General features: G+C 41.1%; 1 protein-coding gene across 3 annotated transcripts in view; it reads left to right on the top strand.

Moving 5' to 3' along the window:
- Positions 1–22,560, top strand: part of EGFLAM (EGF like, fibronectin type III and laminin G domains) — a 132,988-nt gene that overhangs the window by 53,135 nt on the left and 57,293 nt on the right. For all 3 annotated transcript variants that reach the window (XM_045020510.1, XM_045020512.1, XM_045020513.1), the window contains one exon: positions 9,715–9,881. In XM_045020510.1, the coding sequence (XP_044876445.1) occupies positions 9,715–9,881 (167 nt within the window). The remainder of the gene's footprint in view (positions 1–9,714; positions 9,882–22,560) is intronic.

Consider the following 22,560-nt stretch of genomic DNA (forward strand, 5'->3'; position numbering starts at 1 on the left):
CTATACTGAACAAGGGAATTTAATTGCAAATTAGGGAGAGGCCCTTGCCCGTAGTATTAGCAAGCATTTCAATAGCAAGGGATTGAAATAGCACTTGATCACGTAACATCATATAACCAACAAGGTTAAAACTAACAATAGAGGAGGCAAGGGAGGAAGCTGCTGTTTGCAAACGAGTCCAAAAAGAGTGGGTACTACGATGGTGTCGGTGGCCAGATGGCAAGGTATAAATACCTCCGCCCTGTAGATACAGGGTGCCAATGGTGCATATACCCCGGGGGTTGGGAGGAAGCACAGCAAATGCAACATTACCACAAATCCAAAAATGACCGGGTCTTAAGGAAGAAACTGTGGTATGGCTCCACCCATTATTGGTTACAGAATAAAAGCTGGATGCACGATTGATACATGCAGCCTCAGCATGATGCATATGCTGGGCATGAAACAGATACGTATGTGTTATGGAGGTATAGAAGGTTCCAAAAAAAAATATTATAATTAAGACGATAAGAACAATTAATGGGAGGGGGGTAGGTAAAATTAAGAGTGGGTTTAGTTAGGGAGGTATTAGCATAAGAGAAACTCCACATAGAACAATTAGAATAAGTACCTACCCAAGTAGGGGCTGTGGTTAAACTATTACCAACAAAAACCCAACAATGAGATGCTGGAACTCTAATACTCTCAATTAAAGGAAAGCTATGATCACTTCGACCTGAAGCATTAAGAACTGGAAACACATAAGAATTAAATTGTGAAGAATAATTATTCCAAACACTAGAAGCAGCCCACTGCACATAGGGGGAAGAACAATTTACACTAGATATATTAAATGAAGAAAAATTATAAACTATTGGTACAAATTGAAAGGGTAATGGATATTTAGGTGAGAACTGAGTGGAGCAAACAAGACAACCTTCTGGACTCAGCGCTGACAGGGACTGGTTTCCGCTGACCTCCTGCACCCAGTAGGCGGCAAACCAAGTTTGTAGTCCACCCTCTCCTAAGGGCTCCGTGGGCAAAGATGTTGTGAGGGAGAGCAGTATAACAAATACAAACCAACTATAAAATTAAACCAAAATAAATTTTAAATTCAGATACATGCAAATACGTTGAGGGTATACTTTTATGATGCTTTGTTATGTTTGGGAGCCAAAGGTGGAAACCTGTTGAAATTGTTTGGTTAGCTTTATGCATAAATTGTTATTTTAAAACATTTTGGTTATGACATTCTTATAACTATAATTAAAAGTGCAAACAAGTTTATAAAAATCCCAAACAAGAAATTGACATTTGTTAATATTATCTTTACCTTAATGTTGAGGTTTCCCCTTACATTTTTTTTGAATAACAAATTTAAAAAAAAAGAAACTTAAAAAACAAAACTGTGATTGATAAAAGAGAATTCCTTTGTTTGCAATTGCATTATTTGTTGAGGCAGAAATATATGTACATATATTTGTAACTGAAACCTTTTTGAACTTTGCACAAAAAATTGGTGTTAATATACTATGATTACATCCCAACCATGATTTTAAAATAGTGTGGTACCACATCTTATATATATATTTTTAAAAGGGTATAAAATTGACTTTTGTTGCAACAAAATAAAAATAATTTTAAAAAAATAGTCACGTGACACACACAACATAGGACACACACACATGACATACAGGACAAACTTACAATTAAAAACAAATGGTGCCAAAATTCTATTCATATTTATACAAAATAACACAACCAAAAATAAAAAGTAAAAGGGTTAAACATTTGAATAAATAAATTATTACCTTATTTAAAACTTGTAGCATAAATTTGATAAAAATATATTAGTATTTGCCAAATGTATTGTATTAATTCGGTAACAAGGAATTTTGCATTATTTTATATTTAACATTATTTTAAAACTCTGCTATATGGAAATAAGAAAAGCCCATGTTACAAATATTAGTTAGTGGTTAGGATAAGAAGCAGAGAGTGCACTTCTGTTGCTTGGCAACCATATCTTCAAGAAAGTTAGGAATAATTCCAGCTGTTGCATTCCTGGAGGGTTAAAATAATTAATTTACTGGATTTAAAGTGTTTACCTTGTTTTCTTTTTGTTTCTTGTTTTGTTCCGTTTTCAATTGCTTTATTTTTTGGAGGTTTCTGTAAAAACTATAGCTTTTAATTTTTAAAACAAAAAGAGAGCCGAAGTGAGGAGAGGCGGAGGGGGGGAAGGGGTGGGGTGAAGAGCAACCTAGGAAGGTACAGAGACCTGAGCCAAGAAAGATTAACTCCATCAAGGTTAGTTATCGCAATAGGCAAAGCTTCTGCTACAGTTTTAGATTCATTGGCAGAGCTGGATACAGAGGAGTTTTAGGAGCTTCATATGGGGGTGGCAAAATTTTCTGAGAGGGACTTGGGGGGGGTAGTGATGGGCTCTACCTTTTCTGTCTTCTCCTCATTATCATCTTTAGGAGAGCCTGAGGCTGCCTGTTTAGCTGCGAACATTGTGCCCCCGTGGAGGACAGAGCACAGATCAAGGGCCTTGCATATCATGCTAAACAGGACGGTGGAAACATCCTCAGAGTATCTGCCAGGGTTAAAGGCACAGTATAGCCTTTTAGAGTTTTGTCCGAGCCAAGGGAACAGATCCATTCTATTTTTGGATTGGTCGAATTTTGGCTAGTAAAAAGGTGAAAGTGCAAATGTTGGAACTGTTCAGTTTCATCATCTGCGCGGTCTGCAGCGTGCCACGGGCATGGCCCAACTTCCTTGCATCCTGTTCGTGACGCCATGTAGATTGCCACGGACTCGCAGGGGCGAAAGAAAATGCAGGCCTGTTATTTACCAGGCTGCACGTGGCAACAGACTATATGGTAAGGGATGCAAGGAGAGTGTGGGTCACGATGCAAACTGCAGACACACACACACACACTAAACTTAATCAATTTAAAAGTTTTATTGGGGATAATTACAAGGGGTAAGGGAGCAGCGTATGATTAGCTAATAGAGTTAATGAAACTTAAAACACACAATGACTAAAATATCTACTAACAATATTTATAAACAAAGATGCAGCATTTAGTAATAACTGATACTTACAAATACAAACCAACGCATAACGACCGGCAAACGTAGAAGCTCTGTTTGAAACACGTGAGCTGAGAGAGAGGCTTCGAGGTGATCAGGCTCGGTTACGGGCATACACAGGATACACGGGTATACACAGGATACACGGGTATACACAGGATTCGTTTTTCTTTCTCCTCTCCCTGCCTGCACATGGCAGGCAGGCCATAAAGTACCCACTATGACATCATAGAAGTGTCATAGGGGACGGGGCCCAAAACCTGTTTGTGTTCGTTTCTGATTGGCACAAGCGAAGTTAACACCATGTAGGGGAGCAGGTGCCTTAAAGTCTGGCTTCGCCCCCAAAAGGTGAGGAAATGCATATTGTCTTAGAATGCGTTCAACACTGAATGACAAAAGAAGAGGCCAGGGCAATACCAGTATGGGCAAGTTCTATAGGATGCAGACAGGAACTCATCTCAACAGAAATATTATAATTTCCTGTGGGAGAGGAATTCTGGTTTGTTTTCCTTAGCTCTGTTGTAATGAAGACTTTCACACCATAACCTGAGTGTAAGCAATGCTGGGAAGACTGCTTGAGTTTGCAGAGAGTCTGAAACAATATCTCTGATGTGTGAACTGCCCCATTCATTTCAGTGGGTGCTAACTCAAGTGCCCAGTGATGATACTTTTAATGTCAATATTGTTAACTATGTCACTGCTCAGACCATGCAGGAAAAGAGAGGAAGTATCATATTATGAAGAGCTACATCTTTGGAAAGCGTGTGTGTGTTTGTGTGTGGTGTGTGTTGGGGGGCTGCTAGGGAAAGAGAGGGATGTGGAAGATATATAAAGTAAGTAGGGTAGGCATATAACAACATATGATTTGAGGGCATGATTGGTTTTATTTTTCTGAAGGGGACTCAACTTTCAGAAGTTTGGGAAATGCTGTCATGGTACAGTGGGGTCCTGATTGCAGTTCTGAGGCACAATTGCAATAGAATGAAGAAGCAGGATGTAAATAACAATAATAATGCCCCATAATGAGTTACCTCATATGTAGAGTATGTTTTCATGGCAAATATGAATTCCCTATAATTTTCATATATTTACTGTGTATAGGGGCATTACAACTAATATTTTGCAGGTCTGAGCTTGTTACTTGGGCTAAGTAAAAACATGGCTTAAAAGGGCTGAGAACTATAATATTTGGATTATTAGCAGATGTTTTATTCTACTAAATTATTCCCAGCTCATTTAAAAAGAAAGTTCAAGTGCTTATGAATTTGTAGTTCTTTACAGTTCAAAGGTTTCTTTTTTAAAATTCAATCAAACATTAGATTATGTTATAAAGTAGCAACCCAAATGTTCTAGACACACACGGGACAAAATTCAGCTCTTAGTGAAATCTGCCCAATCCCACTGATTTGGACCATCTGGCTTATTATATTTTAAAACATCTTTGTTTGACTTTGTTCTTAATGTTGGCCATTTCTGCACTCAGTTACACCGTGCTTCTCCATACACTGCTTTGGAGATGCACTGCTGTGACTTACGAGCAGAAAATGGCCCTGGAAGTCTTCTGGTTTCCTCATACACAGGTATATTGTATTGAGATGTCTGATAAGGATCAGATTTATGCACAGTATTGTAGCACAAAGGGCTATGCCTAGTGTTTCAAGGGAAAGGAAACATAGCTGCATGAAGTGATTGTAGAACTGATTACTCTCTCAGTGAGCCGTACTGATGTAAAAGTTGACATAAACTGAACTTTTATGTAAGACATTTCTAACCCCCAAAGAACAAGAAAACATTGAAGTTGGCTCACTGAACATAGTGAGCTGAGTTTATCATAAATGTTTCTCTATCCATCTGTTTGCCATTTTATCATGTTGTACTGATTTGTTAATACAGAGGACAGACTGGAAAGTAAAGGTCAAGTGATAAATCTCTCGGTTTTTAACTGCATACACTTAGTGGTTTGAAGACTCTTCCTCTGTTATTGTTTCTCTAGAAGAAAGGCCTGCAAAAGACAATTAGGAAAAGTCAACAGTAGCCTAGGATCTTTGGAGACTGAACATATCTCTGCAATCCACTCTCAGCAAGCTATGTCTCCACATGGTTTCTCCTTTTAGATGTGTGTATTCCCATTCTGGTGCATATGGTAGCTGTATCCATTATATTATATCCACAAGGCTATTTTTAATTGGCAGGAATTATTTGTATTATTATTAGATCAAATGAGACTTGTACTGTAAAACTGAGATTGCTATTGAGAAGTATATATAAAGAAAAAGCATCTGCACCCTTTAATTTGAAAAATGTTGCGTGTTTTCATTTTGGGCATTTGGCCCAGGCATGGAAAGTAGAGTGGTGAACTGGTTATAGTTTGCAAGGCTGACGCCTGCTGCTTGCTTAGGGAAGCCAAAAGAAATTTCCTCTGTCCAATATGATAAACTTGCTATTGAGATGGATTTAAAGCAATATTTTTAGCTGAATCATCACCTCTTGTGCATTTCTGTGAAGGTGTTGTGTTTTTTTTAACTGATTTCTCCTTGCGGCACCCACTGAGACAATCAAATATTCACATTGCCAGCTCTTGGGTTATGCCCTAAGCAGGATGCAGGTAATAGTTGCAAACTCTTGTTTTATTAATGCACCCATCCTACTAGTACAAAAGAAATAAAAACCTGGATGATTCAATAAATCTTGTATTGACTAATAAAACATACGTTAACATTCTGTTCCCTGCAGCTGTAAATAAACAAGAAATGCAAAATGCCTATTTTGTGCTATAATTTTCATTAGAAGACTGCTGGAGATATTTGTAGCTAGTCTTCTGTAAACAATAGTAGATTCAGGGAGCACTTGAACGGTATTTCCTGCAATAAATATCAGAAGGACATCTTAGTAAAGGATACCAGGATAAATTTATCTTAGAGGTCATTTCTTTCCCTTTTTTATTTTCAGCTACTTTAATCTGAGTTTCTTTGAGCTGGCTTCATGTTTAAATTTTGAGGGTTTTACATTTGTTTACTTCCTTCCATTATGTTTTCTCTTTGGTGGTACAAGTTAACTTTTCTGAAGTTAACTGTGTCAAAATATCAGAATAGCTCCCCTAAGGTCAATTACAAAACAGGCAGATGCAATGCATGCTTCCCTTCAAAAAAAATTCATTACATATAAATGTTAATATATCTAATTTCTCTGGAACTTTTGTTTGGGCCATATTCTCATGTGAATGATCCCACTGACTTCAGCTGGTCTGCTCATGCGAATAAGGCTAGCAGGATTCGGTTTTCTGCTTTCAGTATGATTAAGGCTAAGATTTAGTCATGGGTATTTTTGGTAAAAGTCATGGACAGGTCACAGGCAATAAATAAAAATTCATGGCCTGTGACCAGTGTTCCCTCTAACTTTTCCCACGCATGTGCAGAATGAATTTTGTTATGTGCACCAATATGGAGGTGATGTGTGACACATCTCCTCCATATTGGTGCACATAACAAAACCAATGTGCTGGGGGTGAGGCCGAGGGGTTTAGAATGTGGGAGGGGGCTCAGGATTGTTGTGTGTTGGGGGTGAGGGTTCTGGGATGGGGCCAGGGATTAGGAGCTCAGGCTGGAGCATAGGGTTGGTGTGCGGGGGGATGAGGGCTCCGACTGGGGGTGCAGGCTCTGGTGTGGGGCTGGGGATGAGGGGTTTGGAGTGCAGGTTGCTCAGGGGCTACGGTGGGGTAAGAGGACTCCCCCAAGCTCTCTCTCCCTGCAGCAGCACCTGGGCTGGGTGGGGGAGAGGCGCCTCTCCCCTAGACACAGCAAGTCCGGGGCAGGTCCATGCTGGGCCCGGTGGGGAGAGGCACCTCTCCCCCGCCACAGCAAGTCCATGCCGGAGCTGGGTTGCGGCTGGGGGAGGGGTGCCTCTCCTCCGGCCACAGCAAGTCCGAGACAGGTCCATGCTGGGGAAGAGGCATCTCTCCCCACCGCAGCCCTGAGGCCCTGTGCAGGGCTTTATAGGCAGCTGTGCAGTAGCACAGGTTAGAAGAAACTTTAGCTTGTGACCTGTCCATGACTTTTACCAAAAATTCCCCTGACTAAATCTCTACTTTTGGGGCCCCGCTGCTCCAGGGGCCCCTGCTGGGAGATGCCCTGCTCCAATGCTGTAGGTTGACTGCCCCTGGCTGCTGCTCCCAGGGTCTGCTCTCCGGACAGTCTCCAGGCAGCCCTGGGGCTGCTGCTTCAGTTGCCCAGGGACTGCTGCTGCTCGGGTGATCCCCAGGGCATCCCCAGAACTGCTGCTCCGATGCTCTCCATAGCTAGCCACACCAGCTACTCTTCCGGTGGTCCCTGGGGCCACCTGATAAGCAGCCAGGGGAGCTGGCCCTGGGGCAGCCACCAGGACCGCTGCGCAGGCACTCCTGGGGCCGCTCAAACAGCAGCCGGTGCGGCTGGCCCTGAGGTAGCCCCTAGGACTGTTGATTGCACGGTCCCTGGGACCAGCCGCACTGGCTGCTGCTCATGTGGTCCCCGGAACCAGCTGTCTGGGGCTTCCTGAGCAGCAGCCGGAGTGGCTGGCCCTGGGGACGGCTAGAGCAGCTGGCCCCAGGTTGCTCCAGCCTTGGCAGGTGCAGCTGGCCATGGGGTGCCTGAGCATCTGGCCATGGGGTCAGCTAATCGTGCAGCTTCTGAAATCAGCTGCACCAACCGCTGCAGAAGTCACTGAGGTTTCAGAAAGTCACGGAATCCATGACTTCTGCGACCTACGTGAAAGAATCGCAGCCTTAAGTAGGATTCAAGATTTAACTAGGCATTTCCCAGGAGCAATGATGGGAATTGTATTACTTGTTACTGAATCCACATACCTAGAGCAGATTCTTCTCTCCTACCATTGTTACTCCAGATTTACACTGATATATCTGAGAGAAGAATTTGACCCTCAGTTTTCCAATGGAGATTTGTTAATGGACACTTAATCATACGGCAAAACAATCATTTTCAATTTAGATTCTGATCTTGGTTACACCCGTGTAAGTAACTCCATTGACATCAATTTGCAAAATTTTACTAAACAGATCAGAATTTTGCCTGATGTGCCAAAGTGCCACTCTGTAGTTTCAAATGTAGCATTTGAAGGTCCTATTTTGTGCTCACAAAATCCATACAAAAGGCTAGGAAAAGAAGGGGGAAAATATATAGCGCACTTGAATTGAGAAACAAGCCTCTAAATGATCTCATAATAATTATGAAAAATTAGAAAAAAAAATTCCACATACACTTATGTTTCCGATTCTACCACCTTTACTTATGCCGAGTAGCATTACTTCACATGAGTAGCCTTCTTGGCTTTAATAGAGCAACTTTCATGAGTAAATGTTTTTCCACTGTGGTGTGCGGACTTGCTTCTACGTACTTTCTAGCCCCAGAAACAGCTTGAAGACTTTCTGGTAAAGCATTGTGTGCAATTTTATTTACAATGGTTATTTACAGTAAAGGGATCTTGGGGTCCTAGTGGATCACAAGCTAAGTAAGAGTCAACAGTATAACACTGTTGCAAAAAGCAAACATAATTCTGGGCTGTATTAGCAGGAGTGTTGCAAGAAGACATGAGAAGTAATTCTTCCGCTCTACTCCACGCTGATTAGGCCTCAACTGGAGTATTGTGTCCAGTTCTGGTTGCCACATTTCAGGAAAGATGTGGACAAGACAAACTGGAGAAAGTCCAGAGAAGAGTAACAAAAATGATTAAAGGTCTAGAAAACATGACCTATGAGGGAAGATTGAAAAAAAATGGGTTTGTTTAGTCTGGAGAAGAGAAGACTGAGAGGGGCCACGGTAAGTACATAAAAGGCTGTTACAAGGAGGAGGGAGAAAAAATGTTCTCTTAACTTCTGACGATAAGACAAGAAGCAATTAGCTTAAATTGCAGCTTAAATTGGACATTAAGGAAAACTTCCTGTCAGGGTAGTTAAGCACTGGAAACAGTTGCCTAAGGAGGTTGTGGAATCTCCATCTTTGGAGATTTCTAAGAGCAGGTTAGACAAACACCTGTCTGGTCCATTCTAGATAATACTTAGCAGGGGCGGCTCTAGGAATTGCGCCGCCCCAAGCAGGGCGGCACGCCACGGGGGGCGCTCTGGCGGTCGCCGGTCCCGCGGCTCCGGTGGACCTCCTGCAGACGTGCCTGCGGAGGGTCCGCTGGTCCCGCGGCTCCGGTGGAGCATCCACAGGCATGCCTGCGGGAGGTCCACCGGAGCCGCCTGCCACCCTCCCGCAGCATGCCGCCCCAAGCACGCGCTTTGCGTGCTGGGGTCTGGAGCCGGCCCTGATACTTAGTTCCTTCTTGAGTGCAGGGGACTGGACTAGATGACCTCTCGAGGTTCCTTCTAGTCCTATGATTCTTTTCCACCATCTTTACAGATGCTGCAGCCTCAACCCAACAGTAACATAGAGCTCTCAGCTCCTGAGGCAAGGAGGAGAGAGGTCTTTGAATGGCTTTGACTCTCTATAGGCCCTGACTCTGCCCGGCCCACTTCCCCTGCCCTTTGTACTTCCTTCCTGTGCCTTTTTTGTACCTCTTTATTTTGTATACTTCTGGACAGTTTAAAGGCAATTAATGTGCACAGCTAACTTTACTTATTTATGATCTTGTTTTTGATCATAGGCCAGACCTTGACAGCAATTGGACAGTAATAAAAGAGCAGATCCAGATGGAATCCATGGTTCTAAAAGGACTTATTCCAAACAGCAAGTACCAGTTTGCAATCAGAGCAGCAAATTCCTATGGATCCAGCTTACCCAGCACTCCCAGCGACATTATCCGAACATTCAGTGAGTAGCACACCTTTTCTTAATTAAGGCTACCCTAAAAGTGCAGTTTTTAAAGGATCAGAGCTGTAAGGAGCTCTCATTGAACACCAAAGCACACAAGCACCCCGAACCTGACACCACATGTGCTTCCTTTTGAGGTTTGCAGAATTCTGTGAAAGTTGAGCCACTAGTAAGATTCTGTGAGGCTCCAGGCAAAAGCAGTCTCATGTTGTTTCCAGGCTCCAGAGGTCATTGCCAGATATTTTTGGATCACTACTTACTGACTTTTGGGTCAACTTCATACAGAATTGATAAGTGAATGTCACCGGGAGAAGTAAGACAGACAAGTCTATTGCTCACCTTTTTTGCAGTTCTTTAAAATTGAATTGTATATATTGCATACATAATTCAAACAACTCAAAAAGACCAAAGCAAATCTATACTGCCATGTGAGAAGGACTGAGGCACTTGCACTTTTAAGGACAGATACAGGACTATTAGTATGAACAAGTAAATATACATTTTTTTATTGGAAACTGCATGGAGAAGGTTGTATTTTAGGCAGAACTGCATTCAAACACTATTTAACTAACCACCCACTACCCGGTCTTCCTATAATGTTGTTTGTGGGTTTTTTGAGGGGGGATTTTAATAACCCCATGCTCCCACCTGCCTTTAAACACCTACAGTCTTCACAGTCATAAGGGAGGGCTGGGAACCTCCAAGAAGAATCAAGTTTAAAATGCCTTTAAACAGCTTGTTATTAGAACTATAGAGGGACAGGTACTACCATCTTGTTACCAGTGGTGTTTCCCCCATGAGGTATTTAATTGAAATATCAGGTGATTGTCTTCTCTCCTGGGGGGGGGGGGGGGAGGCTTGGGAGAAAAGAAGAGGGTATTTTGCTGGGAAGACTGAAGAGCAGCCAACTTCCAGCCCTGCTGATTTGGGGCCAGATTGTGACAAGCTGGTGTGCAGAGGAAGGGAATGCATTGTGCAAGGTCCAGGAACAACTGCAGTCCCTACACTTTAGAGCATCTTATGTCCCTGAGAGAACAGACTGTCCCAAAGAGGAGCAGGTAAGAACTGTAGCTTTGTCCTCCCCTGCGTTGTCCCATGGAGCAAGCCAGGCACAGCACAAAGGAAGGTGCACCCTGCACACACCCTGTACGTGTAACTGGAAATTCAGGGAAGGATTATGCCTCCCTAAGGAGCAATCTCTCGCTGGGCTGACAGTGCGGTGATACGGCTCTGCAACTCCTGGCTGCAGCTGATAGTCCCAGTCTAGCCCTGGCAGTGGTGGATGTACACTGCGTGCTACATTTACAATTAAAAAATTCTATTGTCACAGAGTCAAGAAAGGAAATAAGATGCCAAATCTTGTTTTGAATTTGGACCATAGAAGCTATATCGAACATGTACCAACCTCTTGGCTGGATTTTTGAAAGTTTATATGAATAAGCATGGTTGGCTTGTTGGAAAACAAAGTTTTCACCACATTTAGGTCATATATTTTAGTGTATTTATAAGTAGGTTTGGCAGAATTTAATTTTATATTTTTAAAATAATTTTGATGGATAATATCAATGTTTATTTTTAAGCATTTTTTGTCAATGTTTATTGATTTAAATTTTTATCATTGTGGAAATTATGGAGGGGGTCCAAAATAGGGGGTCAGACAATTATTTAATGAAAGTAGATGTTGATTCAAAAAGTTAAAGCTTTTCCTGAGCACATATTAAAATACAAATTGTCAACATCCCATGTCTAAATATACACAGTAAATATCCTTCAGTCAAGCGCTACTAAGTTCTCAAATAGCATTTTTCCTACTTTGCTTCTCTGTAATTTGGATGATCATCAGTGGAAATATTTTTCATGTGTTTGTGTGTGTGTGGTGAAACAGATGTTTACCAACATTTGCCGATCCTTCCAAGCCTCTTTACAACGTATAAGGCACAAATGCCTGACAAGAATGTCCTCAAAGTGTATTTGGCGTCAGCACATACAATTGTTGCATTAATGAACTTTTAAAATCAGCCTTTAAAGATTGAACTCTCTTCTTGCATATGCACAGGAATGACAATTGTCTGTAATTAAATTATTACAAAAGGCCAAATGATATTAGGGGGATATAGTTGTGTTTTTTAGGTCAGGCTTGCATTTGGTGAGGCACAATAGCAGCAAACAGTTGTATGCTGTGTAAATGTAGACCTCAGCTTTAGAGGTTGGCCTGGTTCTTACAGACTATATTTTTAACCCACCAAGGATTGATTTTCAAGCCCCTTAGCTTTATATCCTTACTTGTGAGTCCTTTTATTTTGTCGTTAATGATCTCATTTCACTCTTAGTTTTGCTTTTCACTTCTTGGTCCTTTGCTTGCTGGTAAATTGGATCCCTTGAACTGTTTGTGCAGTGTTTATTTTCTGAGGCTGCTATACTTTAAGTTAAACTTCTGAACTGAATGTTCATGGAAACCTAAAGGTATACTATACTCCATGGGACCCCTGATTCTTAGATCCTGAAGGGTCAACTTCCTCCGCTTCAGACCCAGGTGTGTGCTCATCTATTTCCTGTTTATCTTTCAACATGAATGTTTGCATTCTTTTGTAAGAAAAGATAAAGTGTTTAGCTCTGCTGTTAAGGATAGGATTGACTTCCTACTGGGCTTATTAATGCAGTACTCAGCTAACAGTTTAATTGGCAAACCTAGTAGAGGCTATTTGCCTTTACAAGTTTGAAAACTGGAAATTGCCTGTTGTTTTGTAGAGAGTTAGAGCAATGGTTCTGTAGGGAATTGTTTGTATCAGAAAGGCTGGGGATAACTTAATACATAGTGGGTCAGATTAATTCCTGGTGTAACTCCAGTGGCTTCTGTGGAGTGATTGTGCCAGGGATTAATTTGTTTCAGTATGTTTGGAGGGATCTAAAAAACTGAAATTTTAAACAGATAGTGCATTGCACTGAGTGAGCTCACTTCATCTTGATTGGCACAGGTGGTGGAAATTGCATCCCATTTTCACCGGTTGGAGGAGCTATGCATGATGGGCTGTTCACCCCTAGGGGAGTGCATGCAGTGTTCGGGAGTTCTGATAGGGGAGAGCAGCTTTTTTATGCAGACAAGGTCCCATAGGAGCCCCTCTAAAGTTCCCTTGGCCACTGCAGCCATATCCCTTGTCTGGCCAGTACTGGGGGATACATTGGCCAACTCCAGGATCCCTGCAGAGTGAGGATGTTGGTCACTGTGCACCACTGCAATTCCCCACGGGGGGTGTATGTGTGGAACTACAGGTGCTGCTCCCCCATCTTGAAATAATAATAACTGAATGCATGGCTTCCATCATATGCAGGGTTTACAGTTTTGTTCAGTGGTGTTCACACCCCCACTATATTGCTCCAGTGTCCCTGGCCCACATAGGCTGAAAAAGCTGCTGACAAAGCCAGTACGTGTGAAAGCCTCCGTTCGTTCTCTGTACCTATGGCCAACAATGGTAACATCCTCCAAGAGTCTGCTGGGTTGAGACTTTCAAAGATTAAAAAGGGCTCGTAAGCACCCAATTTCCATTTGAAGGTCAACGGGAGTTGGCTGCTTATCTGCCATTTGTGCCTTTGAAAATTTCTCCTATGTCCCCAATGCCTATCAGCTCCAATGTCCAATGCCTGGGTAAACAGTGACTTCTGCTACCATCATTATGTATCGTCCCTTTTACTGTCACCAGGGATTATCAGTGGGCTCTCCGATGCTGTGTGTGCCCATTTTATGCAATGTTCCTACATCTAGACATCCCAGTTTACTGCTATTCGGAATAATAATAGTACCTTAACTTACAGTGTCCAAGACACTCACAGAGGTGTTAATCATTAGATATATTTAAACTGCTCAAGTTTAATAATTGTTTGTCTTTGCAATCATGCAAAAGGAGGGACCAAACAAGTTCAAAACCCTCCTTAGTTGTCCTGGGAGTTAAAGGCAGGGCTTTTTAATGTGGACTAAGAATACAGCAATAAATAAACCCCAAACCACGTTGTGTAGGGAGAGACTTTAGATACTGAAAATATGTAGGTTTTTCCCCCTGCTTCTGATGCTTACTTGACTACTGTTTACTCATGTTCTAGAGGGTACGACATTGCACTGGTACTTGGGACCCTAACTTGTCCCATCACTTCCACATGATATTTCTTACCACTCCCCCACTGCCATTTTTCCAATGTGCAGAACAGTTGTGCCTGCGCATATGATGCAACATGACCTATGATTTGTAATTGTGTAAAACAAGTTTTTAAATCTTTTTACAAAATGCATATAAATTTTGTAATCTGTCATCTTACTTGTAATAGAGCCAAGATTTTAATTATTGCATAAATGTGTCTTTTACTGGAAACATTCACACTGTAGACTCAGGCACAACTCTCCTACTTACTGGTGCAATAATTTGAAAATTTACCCGTAAGTGTAAATACTGCACTGTCTGCATCCTGTAGCAAGAACACACTAGCATTAGTACAACTGGCATGTTGTCTGATGCATTGTACAAGAAGCTACCACAATATTATTCAGATTCATCACATAAAAGCACGTTGTTCACGCCTAGAGCTGATTGAAATTTCTGAAACTTTGACAGTTTTCCTGCATGGAATCTTTTCGTAGAAAAATTGTTGCTGTTTTTTGACCAGCTTATAGAATGATTTATATTTGTCCACAGTGCTGATGAAAATTTTTCTGGAAAAATGTTGAACATTTTCAATCAGCTGTTCATTAGGAATTTCAAAATGGCAGGAGCATGAATCCATAAAGCAAGGAGTCTGAATTTATGTTGTTATCCTCATAAAATGCGGACTTCTGAAAGCTTTCAGGGATCAGGGCACCTTGCCAGCATACCCTGAAGGAAGATCAACTGTTTTAAAGTGACAATGTCCTAATGTGCATAACATCATTTAGATCATCTAATGATCCTTTACTACATGAGTGGATACCAGTCCTGCTTAGTGATGACTGCATCTACAACTTGTATATGTTTTCTCCATCTTCCACTGTGGGCCATTTCCCAGAAAATAGGCTCTGAATGCTAAATTGGGAATGTTGCACTTTCTGAATAACATTCCAGTCTGTTGAAATTGAGTAATGGAACTGACATGACATTAATCTGGAAAGAGTAGGGAAAACAACATTATTACATTAGAAATCTGTACGTGTAACTACAACAGGAAGGTGTGAATGAGTTAGCTGTCAGCACTGCCCAGCCCCTCGAAGGCTCAGTCACAAAGTCAGGTACAGTATATATAAGACTTCTGATTTTAAATTTTAACTGATAAAAAACAATAAAACATCCACAAAAAGAAAGAGAAGTTGATGTTTATCCAATAAACACCAGAGCAATACTGGAAATGATCACTTGTGTTTAAGGGCTTGTCTACACAGAACAGTAATGCATACTACGGGGGTGTGATTTCTAAAGCACACTAATGTGTTGTACATTAATTGGTCTGTGCGTAGACCTTGATGGCACACACTAAAGGCTTCCTGATGTACTTTAACATATTGCTGTTTGCATTAGCACAACGTTAAACATGACAAAGATTGCTCATTACAGCAGTATATACTGTCATGTATATAATATACATTACAATCATATACAAACAGCGCTGAAAACTCCTGATTTTTGGACATCCTACATAAAATTTAAAAAATGCTAAAAATACCCCCCACCCCAATGAAATTAATAAACTCCAAAAAACAGAAGCCATCAATGTACATACACTGAACTTACAATACTTCATTACAGAGGTCTAACATGGCCAGAAGATGCACAGGAGTCTAACAAAGCCCTCCAGCAAGCTCTATTGGAAATCAGAGTAGAGATCTACAGGTAGTGAAATACCCACCTCCCTCCAGTTCACATCTAGTCATAGTTACCCTGACCCAATCGGCTGAAATAAAATATCAGCAGAAACTCTGATAGGATGGATTTATTTAAATCAAGTCAATCTGAATCACCAAGTGAAAGCCTCAATTTAAATCATCAATTTTAATCAACTTTTCCATTTGTACTTCAGTTATTTTCTGAACAAAGGTACATTACTCTTATTGGTTGATATAACCGTTAAAACGTGTTGATTTACAATTAAATGGAGCTTTTACACTAGATTTGGTACATCTTTTTGCTACCTATGTACATTTATTTAAACAATGATATAGCTTAATATTTTCAGATTCTTATTGTCCATTTTTAGTATGTTAGAAAATGGTGAATGATATATTGCTTATTTACTAGATAATTAACTTTTTGCTCATGATTTGTGTCAACCTGCATTAGGATGATAACTGGAATTTAATTAAATGAACAAAACCACAAATTATATTTATTTTTATTAAACAACACAACCTTAAATGTTTTGGATGCATAAACTTCAGTATTTTTCCATGAGCTGGAAAATAAGTTTACATGGTGGTTGGTGTCATAAATATTCGTAAATTGAAAACTGAGCTAATCAGAGGTTAGGTGGGGAGAAGCTATAAAATAAGAGAATGAAACCCCCCAGGTGAGCTTAGTTGTGATGAGATACATGATGGAGTCTCTGGAGTCAGAGGCTGGGTCCTAGTGCCTGTCATGACTTTACCAGTCTCTTGCACCTAGTCACGCAGCCACTGGGTCCCCACAGGATCAAGCCCTTAATACAGTACATGACCTATTATGCCATCTTTATAAAGCTTGACCAGTTATATTTGCCCCGTTTCTTTCTTTAAATAGAAAAGCAACCTTTAACTCAAAGTTTTTGATAGAGGCTTGTGGATTCAGCATATATATTTTCTAATTGAATGTTTTAAGATATTATAATAAATTTAGGCCTTGACATATTCTGTATTAAATTCAGATTTTGTTTTAAACGAGTTTATTTTTAAAAAGAAAAAGTTGCTGTAATTTAAATAACAAAATAAAAAAGTCAGAAATCTATATTTTTCCCCCCCAAAATACTGATTTTTATCCACTCTGAACTCCGAAGAAGATAGTGTTACTGCAAAGGTTATTTCATTGCCAGCAAATTGGCATGTCTGATACTGAACCATCTTTTCTCTTTTAAGTTTTGCATCCTAGGAAGTCGTATTACTTCAAAGAGCAAATAGTAGTCTCATCCTCCCCCCTTCCTTTCCCTCCCTCCCAGGGAATAGTAGGTCTCATAGCAAATATTTTCTTTGGTACCCTCTCACAACTTTCTGGCTACCAACTCAGGATTTCTCAAGAATACCTGTGGCTTTGTCTAAACTGTTGCACATACTCCATGCTTATGCCTGTTCCACATATGCTATGCTGTGTCCCATGCTATGCTGGACCTGGGTACCCATACGCCCATGTCCATACTGCTGCTATACTGTTTCAGAGGCAGTATCCCAGGGTTCTGTGCATCACACAGGGACACTCTAGAAACTGCTTTGCTGTGTGCTCTTGGTATTGGTGCTCTTAACGCATTTGTAGGTGCCAGTTTCTGATCATGTCTCTCCCCAGCCAAACTGGGTAGAAGACGTGGTTGGAGCAATGAGATGATGATGTGGTTCTGCTCCTGGTGAGACAAATGTTTATGTAGTGGAGAAGGCTATCAGTGAGATGATGGATGGAATTTGGGCAGAACTTTGTGACATGTCAAAGATTGCTGACATTGAAAGTGAATGACGATTCATTCAGCTCCTATGGCACAGATATGGTGAATGCTGGTGTTGCCCAGGGGTGGACCATTCCTTCTGGTGCAGGAGAACCAGCACAGTGTGATGGGATCACATTGATTTGGAACCTGGGATGACAATCAGTGGCTTCAGAATGTCTGAAGGAGGAAATAGACCTTCATTGAGCTGTATGAGGATCTTGCACCACACTTCTGCTTTGCCAGAACTCTCTGTTCAGGGAAGCCGTACAGGTGCAGAAGCAGGTGGCTATAGCCCTATGGAAGCTGTCAGCCCCATACAGCTATCAATCCAACTACAAACCACTTCAGAGTTGGAAACTCCACTGATGAGATCATGGTTGTGCAGGACCCTCAAGTGTTTCCTGGCACTGGGCTGGAGTTCACTCAATGACCCCCTGCTCCAGACTCTGAAATTTTCTGGTACTGGTGTATGTTCCTGCTGCTCCAGGTGAATTCGTGGAGGACAGTGTATTCTTACTACACATTGATTAGCACCTGGGTGTAGTGGGTGTGCCAGGGGGCTGCTCTGGGAGCAGGAGCTGTATTCACCTGTATGGATTAAAAGAGTGACCTTTTTAGATTGGGTAGGGTCAGGCAGAAAAGGGCTCAGTGCATAATGGGAATGGGGGTGTGGAGGACTATTGAAACTCAAGACCTTGTACATGCCCCTTTTCCCCATTCACACTGCACACTGACATGGGTATAGGGCCATGCCACAGCCTGAAGCATGTACTTATCTACACCCCTCAGGCATGCTGGCTTTCTCACCCTCTACTCACCTTCAGACACATGCTTCTGGGGTTTAGGTGTGGACAGTACAGGATTATGATGGCACAACCACGTGCATGTACAGTTGCTAGTGTAGATGTAGCCTGAAGTATCTCGATGAGATGGCATTTGTCCACATGACATTAATACAGTTAAATGCAGGTGGTTGAGTTACTAATACATTTGGATTTCTTTTAACTATAGTCTTCAGTTTGTATTTCCTAGGTTTGCAATGTTTGTTTGGGGGATAATTACAATATTTTTATGATGCTTCTTACCTGTAAAGTACTAACAGGTACTTTAAGCCTTAATGCCAATTTATCGTATTTTTGGGTCTGGGAATATAAAATCAAATAAACCATTTATATTATATAGTGACATGCATGCAAGTGGTGGGCCAGATCCTGAGCGTTACCCTAAATGCATTTGAACTTATATGTTTCTGCTCTATTGGAGGCTAACGTAGAAGGAGCACTCCACTCCTGCATATATTCACGAAGCACCCTGATCATCTATCTCATTTTCCTACTGTGTCACAAGCTGCTCTGATTGTTATTTATTTTTTAGAGTTCAGGAGTTCCTATACTGTGTAAGGCACTTTCTAAACCCAGAGGAAGACATGGACCCTGCCCTGAGAGAGTCACACCATCTGCCTACTTACCATGAACTAAACAAGGCCTTGGACATTTAGGTGTTTCTAGGCCTGCTTCTGACAGATGCTGAACTCTTTTCTCCCCCGTCCTTCATCCCCCAGCTCCCACAGAATTCAATAGTATCTCTGTGTTAGGCTGTCTCTGAGTTATAGTGCAAAGCTGACCCAATGTTCATTGAAATCAATGGAAAGTTTTCATTGACTTTAATGGGCATTGGATCAGGTGCTTATATCATCCTAGCAATGTCTGTACTCCAAATACATTAGTTACAGATGTCATTTAATGGCAGTGTTTCAGCCAATGCAGGAACCTGTTGGAATTGCTTACTAAGAGAAGAATGTATTCTGAAGAGCTGCTAACAGTGTCACCTGATGTGACAGACCTCCCAGAATCATTGCAAATAGAACATCTGGCCTTGATTACCTGCAAAGAGCTTATTCATTATATAATAATACAGTGTGGTTGGTTTTATGTTACAATTATCCACATGCAGAGAGGGGACAAAGGGAGACGATAACCATGGATTCTCCTTGAGTCCTAACTATATCTTGATTTTTGTATTGGAAAGAAATGATGTAATATTTTGCTTTAGTTAATTTTATTGTATATTTTTGTATCTGTGTTCTGGTACAGCACCTAGCACAGGGGGGTCCTGGTCCGTGACTGTGGCTCATAGTTGCTACAGTAATACAATAAATAAATAAAAATATTAATGACACATGTAAAGATACTTCAGATATTTTTCAATGTATTTATTTTTCCAGTATATTAAAACATACTTTTTAGAGATGGCTCTGGGTGCCTATATACTATCTCAAAACTAACATATTTCAAATATCAAATGTAACAATTACAAAAATAATAAATTCTCTCACAGAATCTAATAAGCAAAGTAGCCCCACCTGCAGCTCTCATGCCTTTGCCCCTATGCTGCAGCCTGGGAAAACAGATGGAATTTTTACCATGGCCTTGAGGTCAACAGTCTTGAGCTTCATCATACCAGCAAGGGAAGTAATTCTACTCAGGACTTTTCACTGCAAATATTCTGCCATCTGCCTTTTAGGGCAAACATTTCAAAAGTGTCCACTAATTCTGGGTGCATCACTTTTTCAGGGACCAGCCATCTCAAGCTGGCTACTTGCAAAATGAGTTACACCAAGAATCAGCTGCCCCTTTTGACAAAGGGTGGCCCAGATATTTAAACCTGGAGTGTCTTTTAAGTTTGAACTCATCTGAGCTCATACACAGGGGAAAAGGGGATCTTTCAGGTAGTTAGGATTAATGGATTAGTATATTGTTCCCATTATATAGATAGCAAAAGTAAGCCAGTGTTGAGATCCAGTGATTTCTCTAAGAGAATCATTGACAGGAATAGAATTCAATCTCCTGATCATTAAACAAAGTTGCCTTCCGTGTATTTGATGTTAAAACTACGCAATCCTCTAAATTGAATGAGTTTGCGGCACCTACATTTAACAAAACTACTTTGAAGCACTTTGCAATCTAGTTCCTACATAATTCTGCTTGTATTGGTCAATATGCCCATGACTACTTAATTGGCAATAACAGTTTGTGCTGATTCCTATTTATTTTGAAAAGGTTTCTTTGGTATAACTTAATCCCTGATTATTTGGAGAGAGGCTGTTTTATGTCAATGACTCCCTGCAGGTTTTTCAATTAATTATGGGACAGGATTACAAGCCTTTTAGAGGGTCTTAGATGGGCTTCATCTCCTTGCACACTGGAGCAACGATGTAATGAAATATATAACATGTTTTTAGTCTCTGTAGTCATTGTTTTGGTATTCACAAAGCACCACTTGGTTTAATCATTCCTGATTTGCCACCCATTATGTGGTGAGCTCTTTGCTAGAGTTATGCAGTGCTCCCTAATACATCAGCCAGCACGTGGTTTCTCTTTAAAATACTCCTCTTAGCTTCTTTGTCTTCTGGTTATTTTATATTTGTGTTGCCTCACATGAGGGTATCATGTCATATCATATGATCCATGTTATGAACTGAAGACTCAGTGGGGTATAAGATAGTCTCATCTTGCTGTGCGAGAATTCCTCCTGTAAGTCCAGACACAGCAAGATAAGACTATACCTCCCAGTCTTTGTATATGTGTTTACAACTGCGTCATGCTTTACCTGAGTCATGCACAGATCAGCAGGTAGAGTAATAAGTTATGCGTGCTGGCTGTGACTATCTGACCTTCTCTGAGCTTTTCCTTTCCATGTGGACCAAGCACCCCCCCTAAAGTTTTCCTTACAATTTTTGGTTATTTTGAAAAACAAGTTTCTGTTCATTGTCAATTTTGGGTCAGATCCTGCAGTTGTCTCAGGATCCCATTGATCAGCAGGAAATTTTCCTAAGAATTTGGGCCTGTATGAATGGCAATAGAGGGTTGGGGTAGGGTAATCTTAGCCAAATGAGAGACCTGTAAGTACTGGGGCCCCTATCATGCTCCTGTCCCGGTAATGCCAAACTTCCACATTCTCTCATTAAGTAAAATGCCCCACAAAACCAGCCAGAAGAAGGGCTTTGAAGAAGGACCTTGAAACAACCTTTTTTTTTTTTGACAGCCATAATAAGCCATATCTTCTTTGCTCTTCTTCCCAGGCTTTAAGTGTTGTGCCTGCTCAATACATTAAAAAGCATTGTCAAGGCAAAATATTTCATCTCTTTTGTGCTTCACAGTGACATGGAACATTCTGATCCCAAAACCAAAAAAGATACACACTCTGCCCTCAGAATTGGGCATCTTTTCTAAGTCAGTGACCCTGATTCTGTTCTCATTAAAACTGTCAAGTATCAGAGGGGTAGCCGTGTTAGTCTGGATCTGTAAAAGCAGCAAAGAGTCCTGTGGCATCCGACAAAGTGGGTATTCACCCACGAAAGCTCATGCTCCAAAACGTCTGTTGGTCTGTAAGGTGCCACAGGACTCTTTGCTGCTTTCATTAAAACTGGTGTCACTCAGAAATATCCATTGTGGTCAGTGGAGTTATATCAGTGCAAAACTAGCATGGAGTCAATACCATACCCAGTGAGTATGTGTCTGGAGGCTGAAGAGGGCTCTAACATTTTTCCTGTATATGGTAGTAGGAAGGAGTCTGCTTTCTTTCTTTTCATTTTATTACAAGTGAGCTTCTGCTATCCTCACTCAGCCAAAACTCCCATTAAAATCGGTAGAAGCTTTGCTTGAGAAAGGATGGAGTGTCGCAGGATCTGCCCTTTCGCAAATATTTCTTATGTAGTCTGCAACCTTTGAATTAGAAAAGGTATGGTACATATGTTAGATATTTTGAATATAATTTTGAGCACATCCCAAGTCATGATTGGTACCATTGTTCCATGTTTCTCTCCGCCCCTCTCCTCAGTTTTGTGATCTATCAACAAATGAGAAGAGTATTGACTGAACTGGGTTGACTTTGAAACAGCTACAGACACACTATATAAGTCCCTCTTTTAGAAAGGCAAGCTGCCCCTAGTGAAATTACAGATCTGACATAAAAGCAAAGATATTCCAGTGGACTGAGATTGCCTATATCCAGGGTGAGCTGATGAGAATGCTGGCTAGCCATATGCTCCATTTCATTCAAA

This window comes from Mauremys mutica, chromosome 6 (genome assembly GCF_020497125.1).
Source record: "Mauremys mutica isolate MM-2020 ecotype Southern chromosome 6, ASM2049712v1, whole genome shotgun sequence".
In the NCBI taxonomy this organism is placed as follows: Eukaryota; Metazoa; Chordata; order Testudines; family Geoemydidae; genus Mauremys; species Mauremys mutica.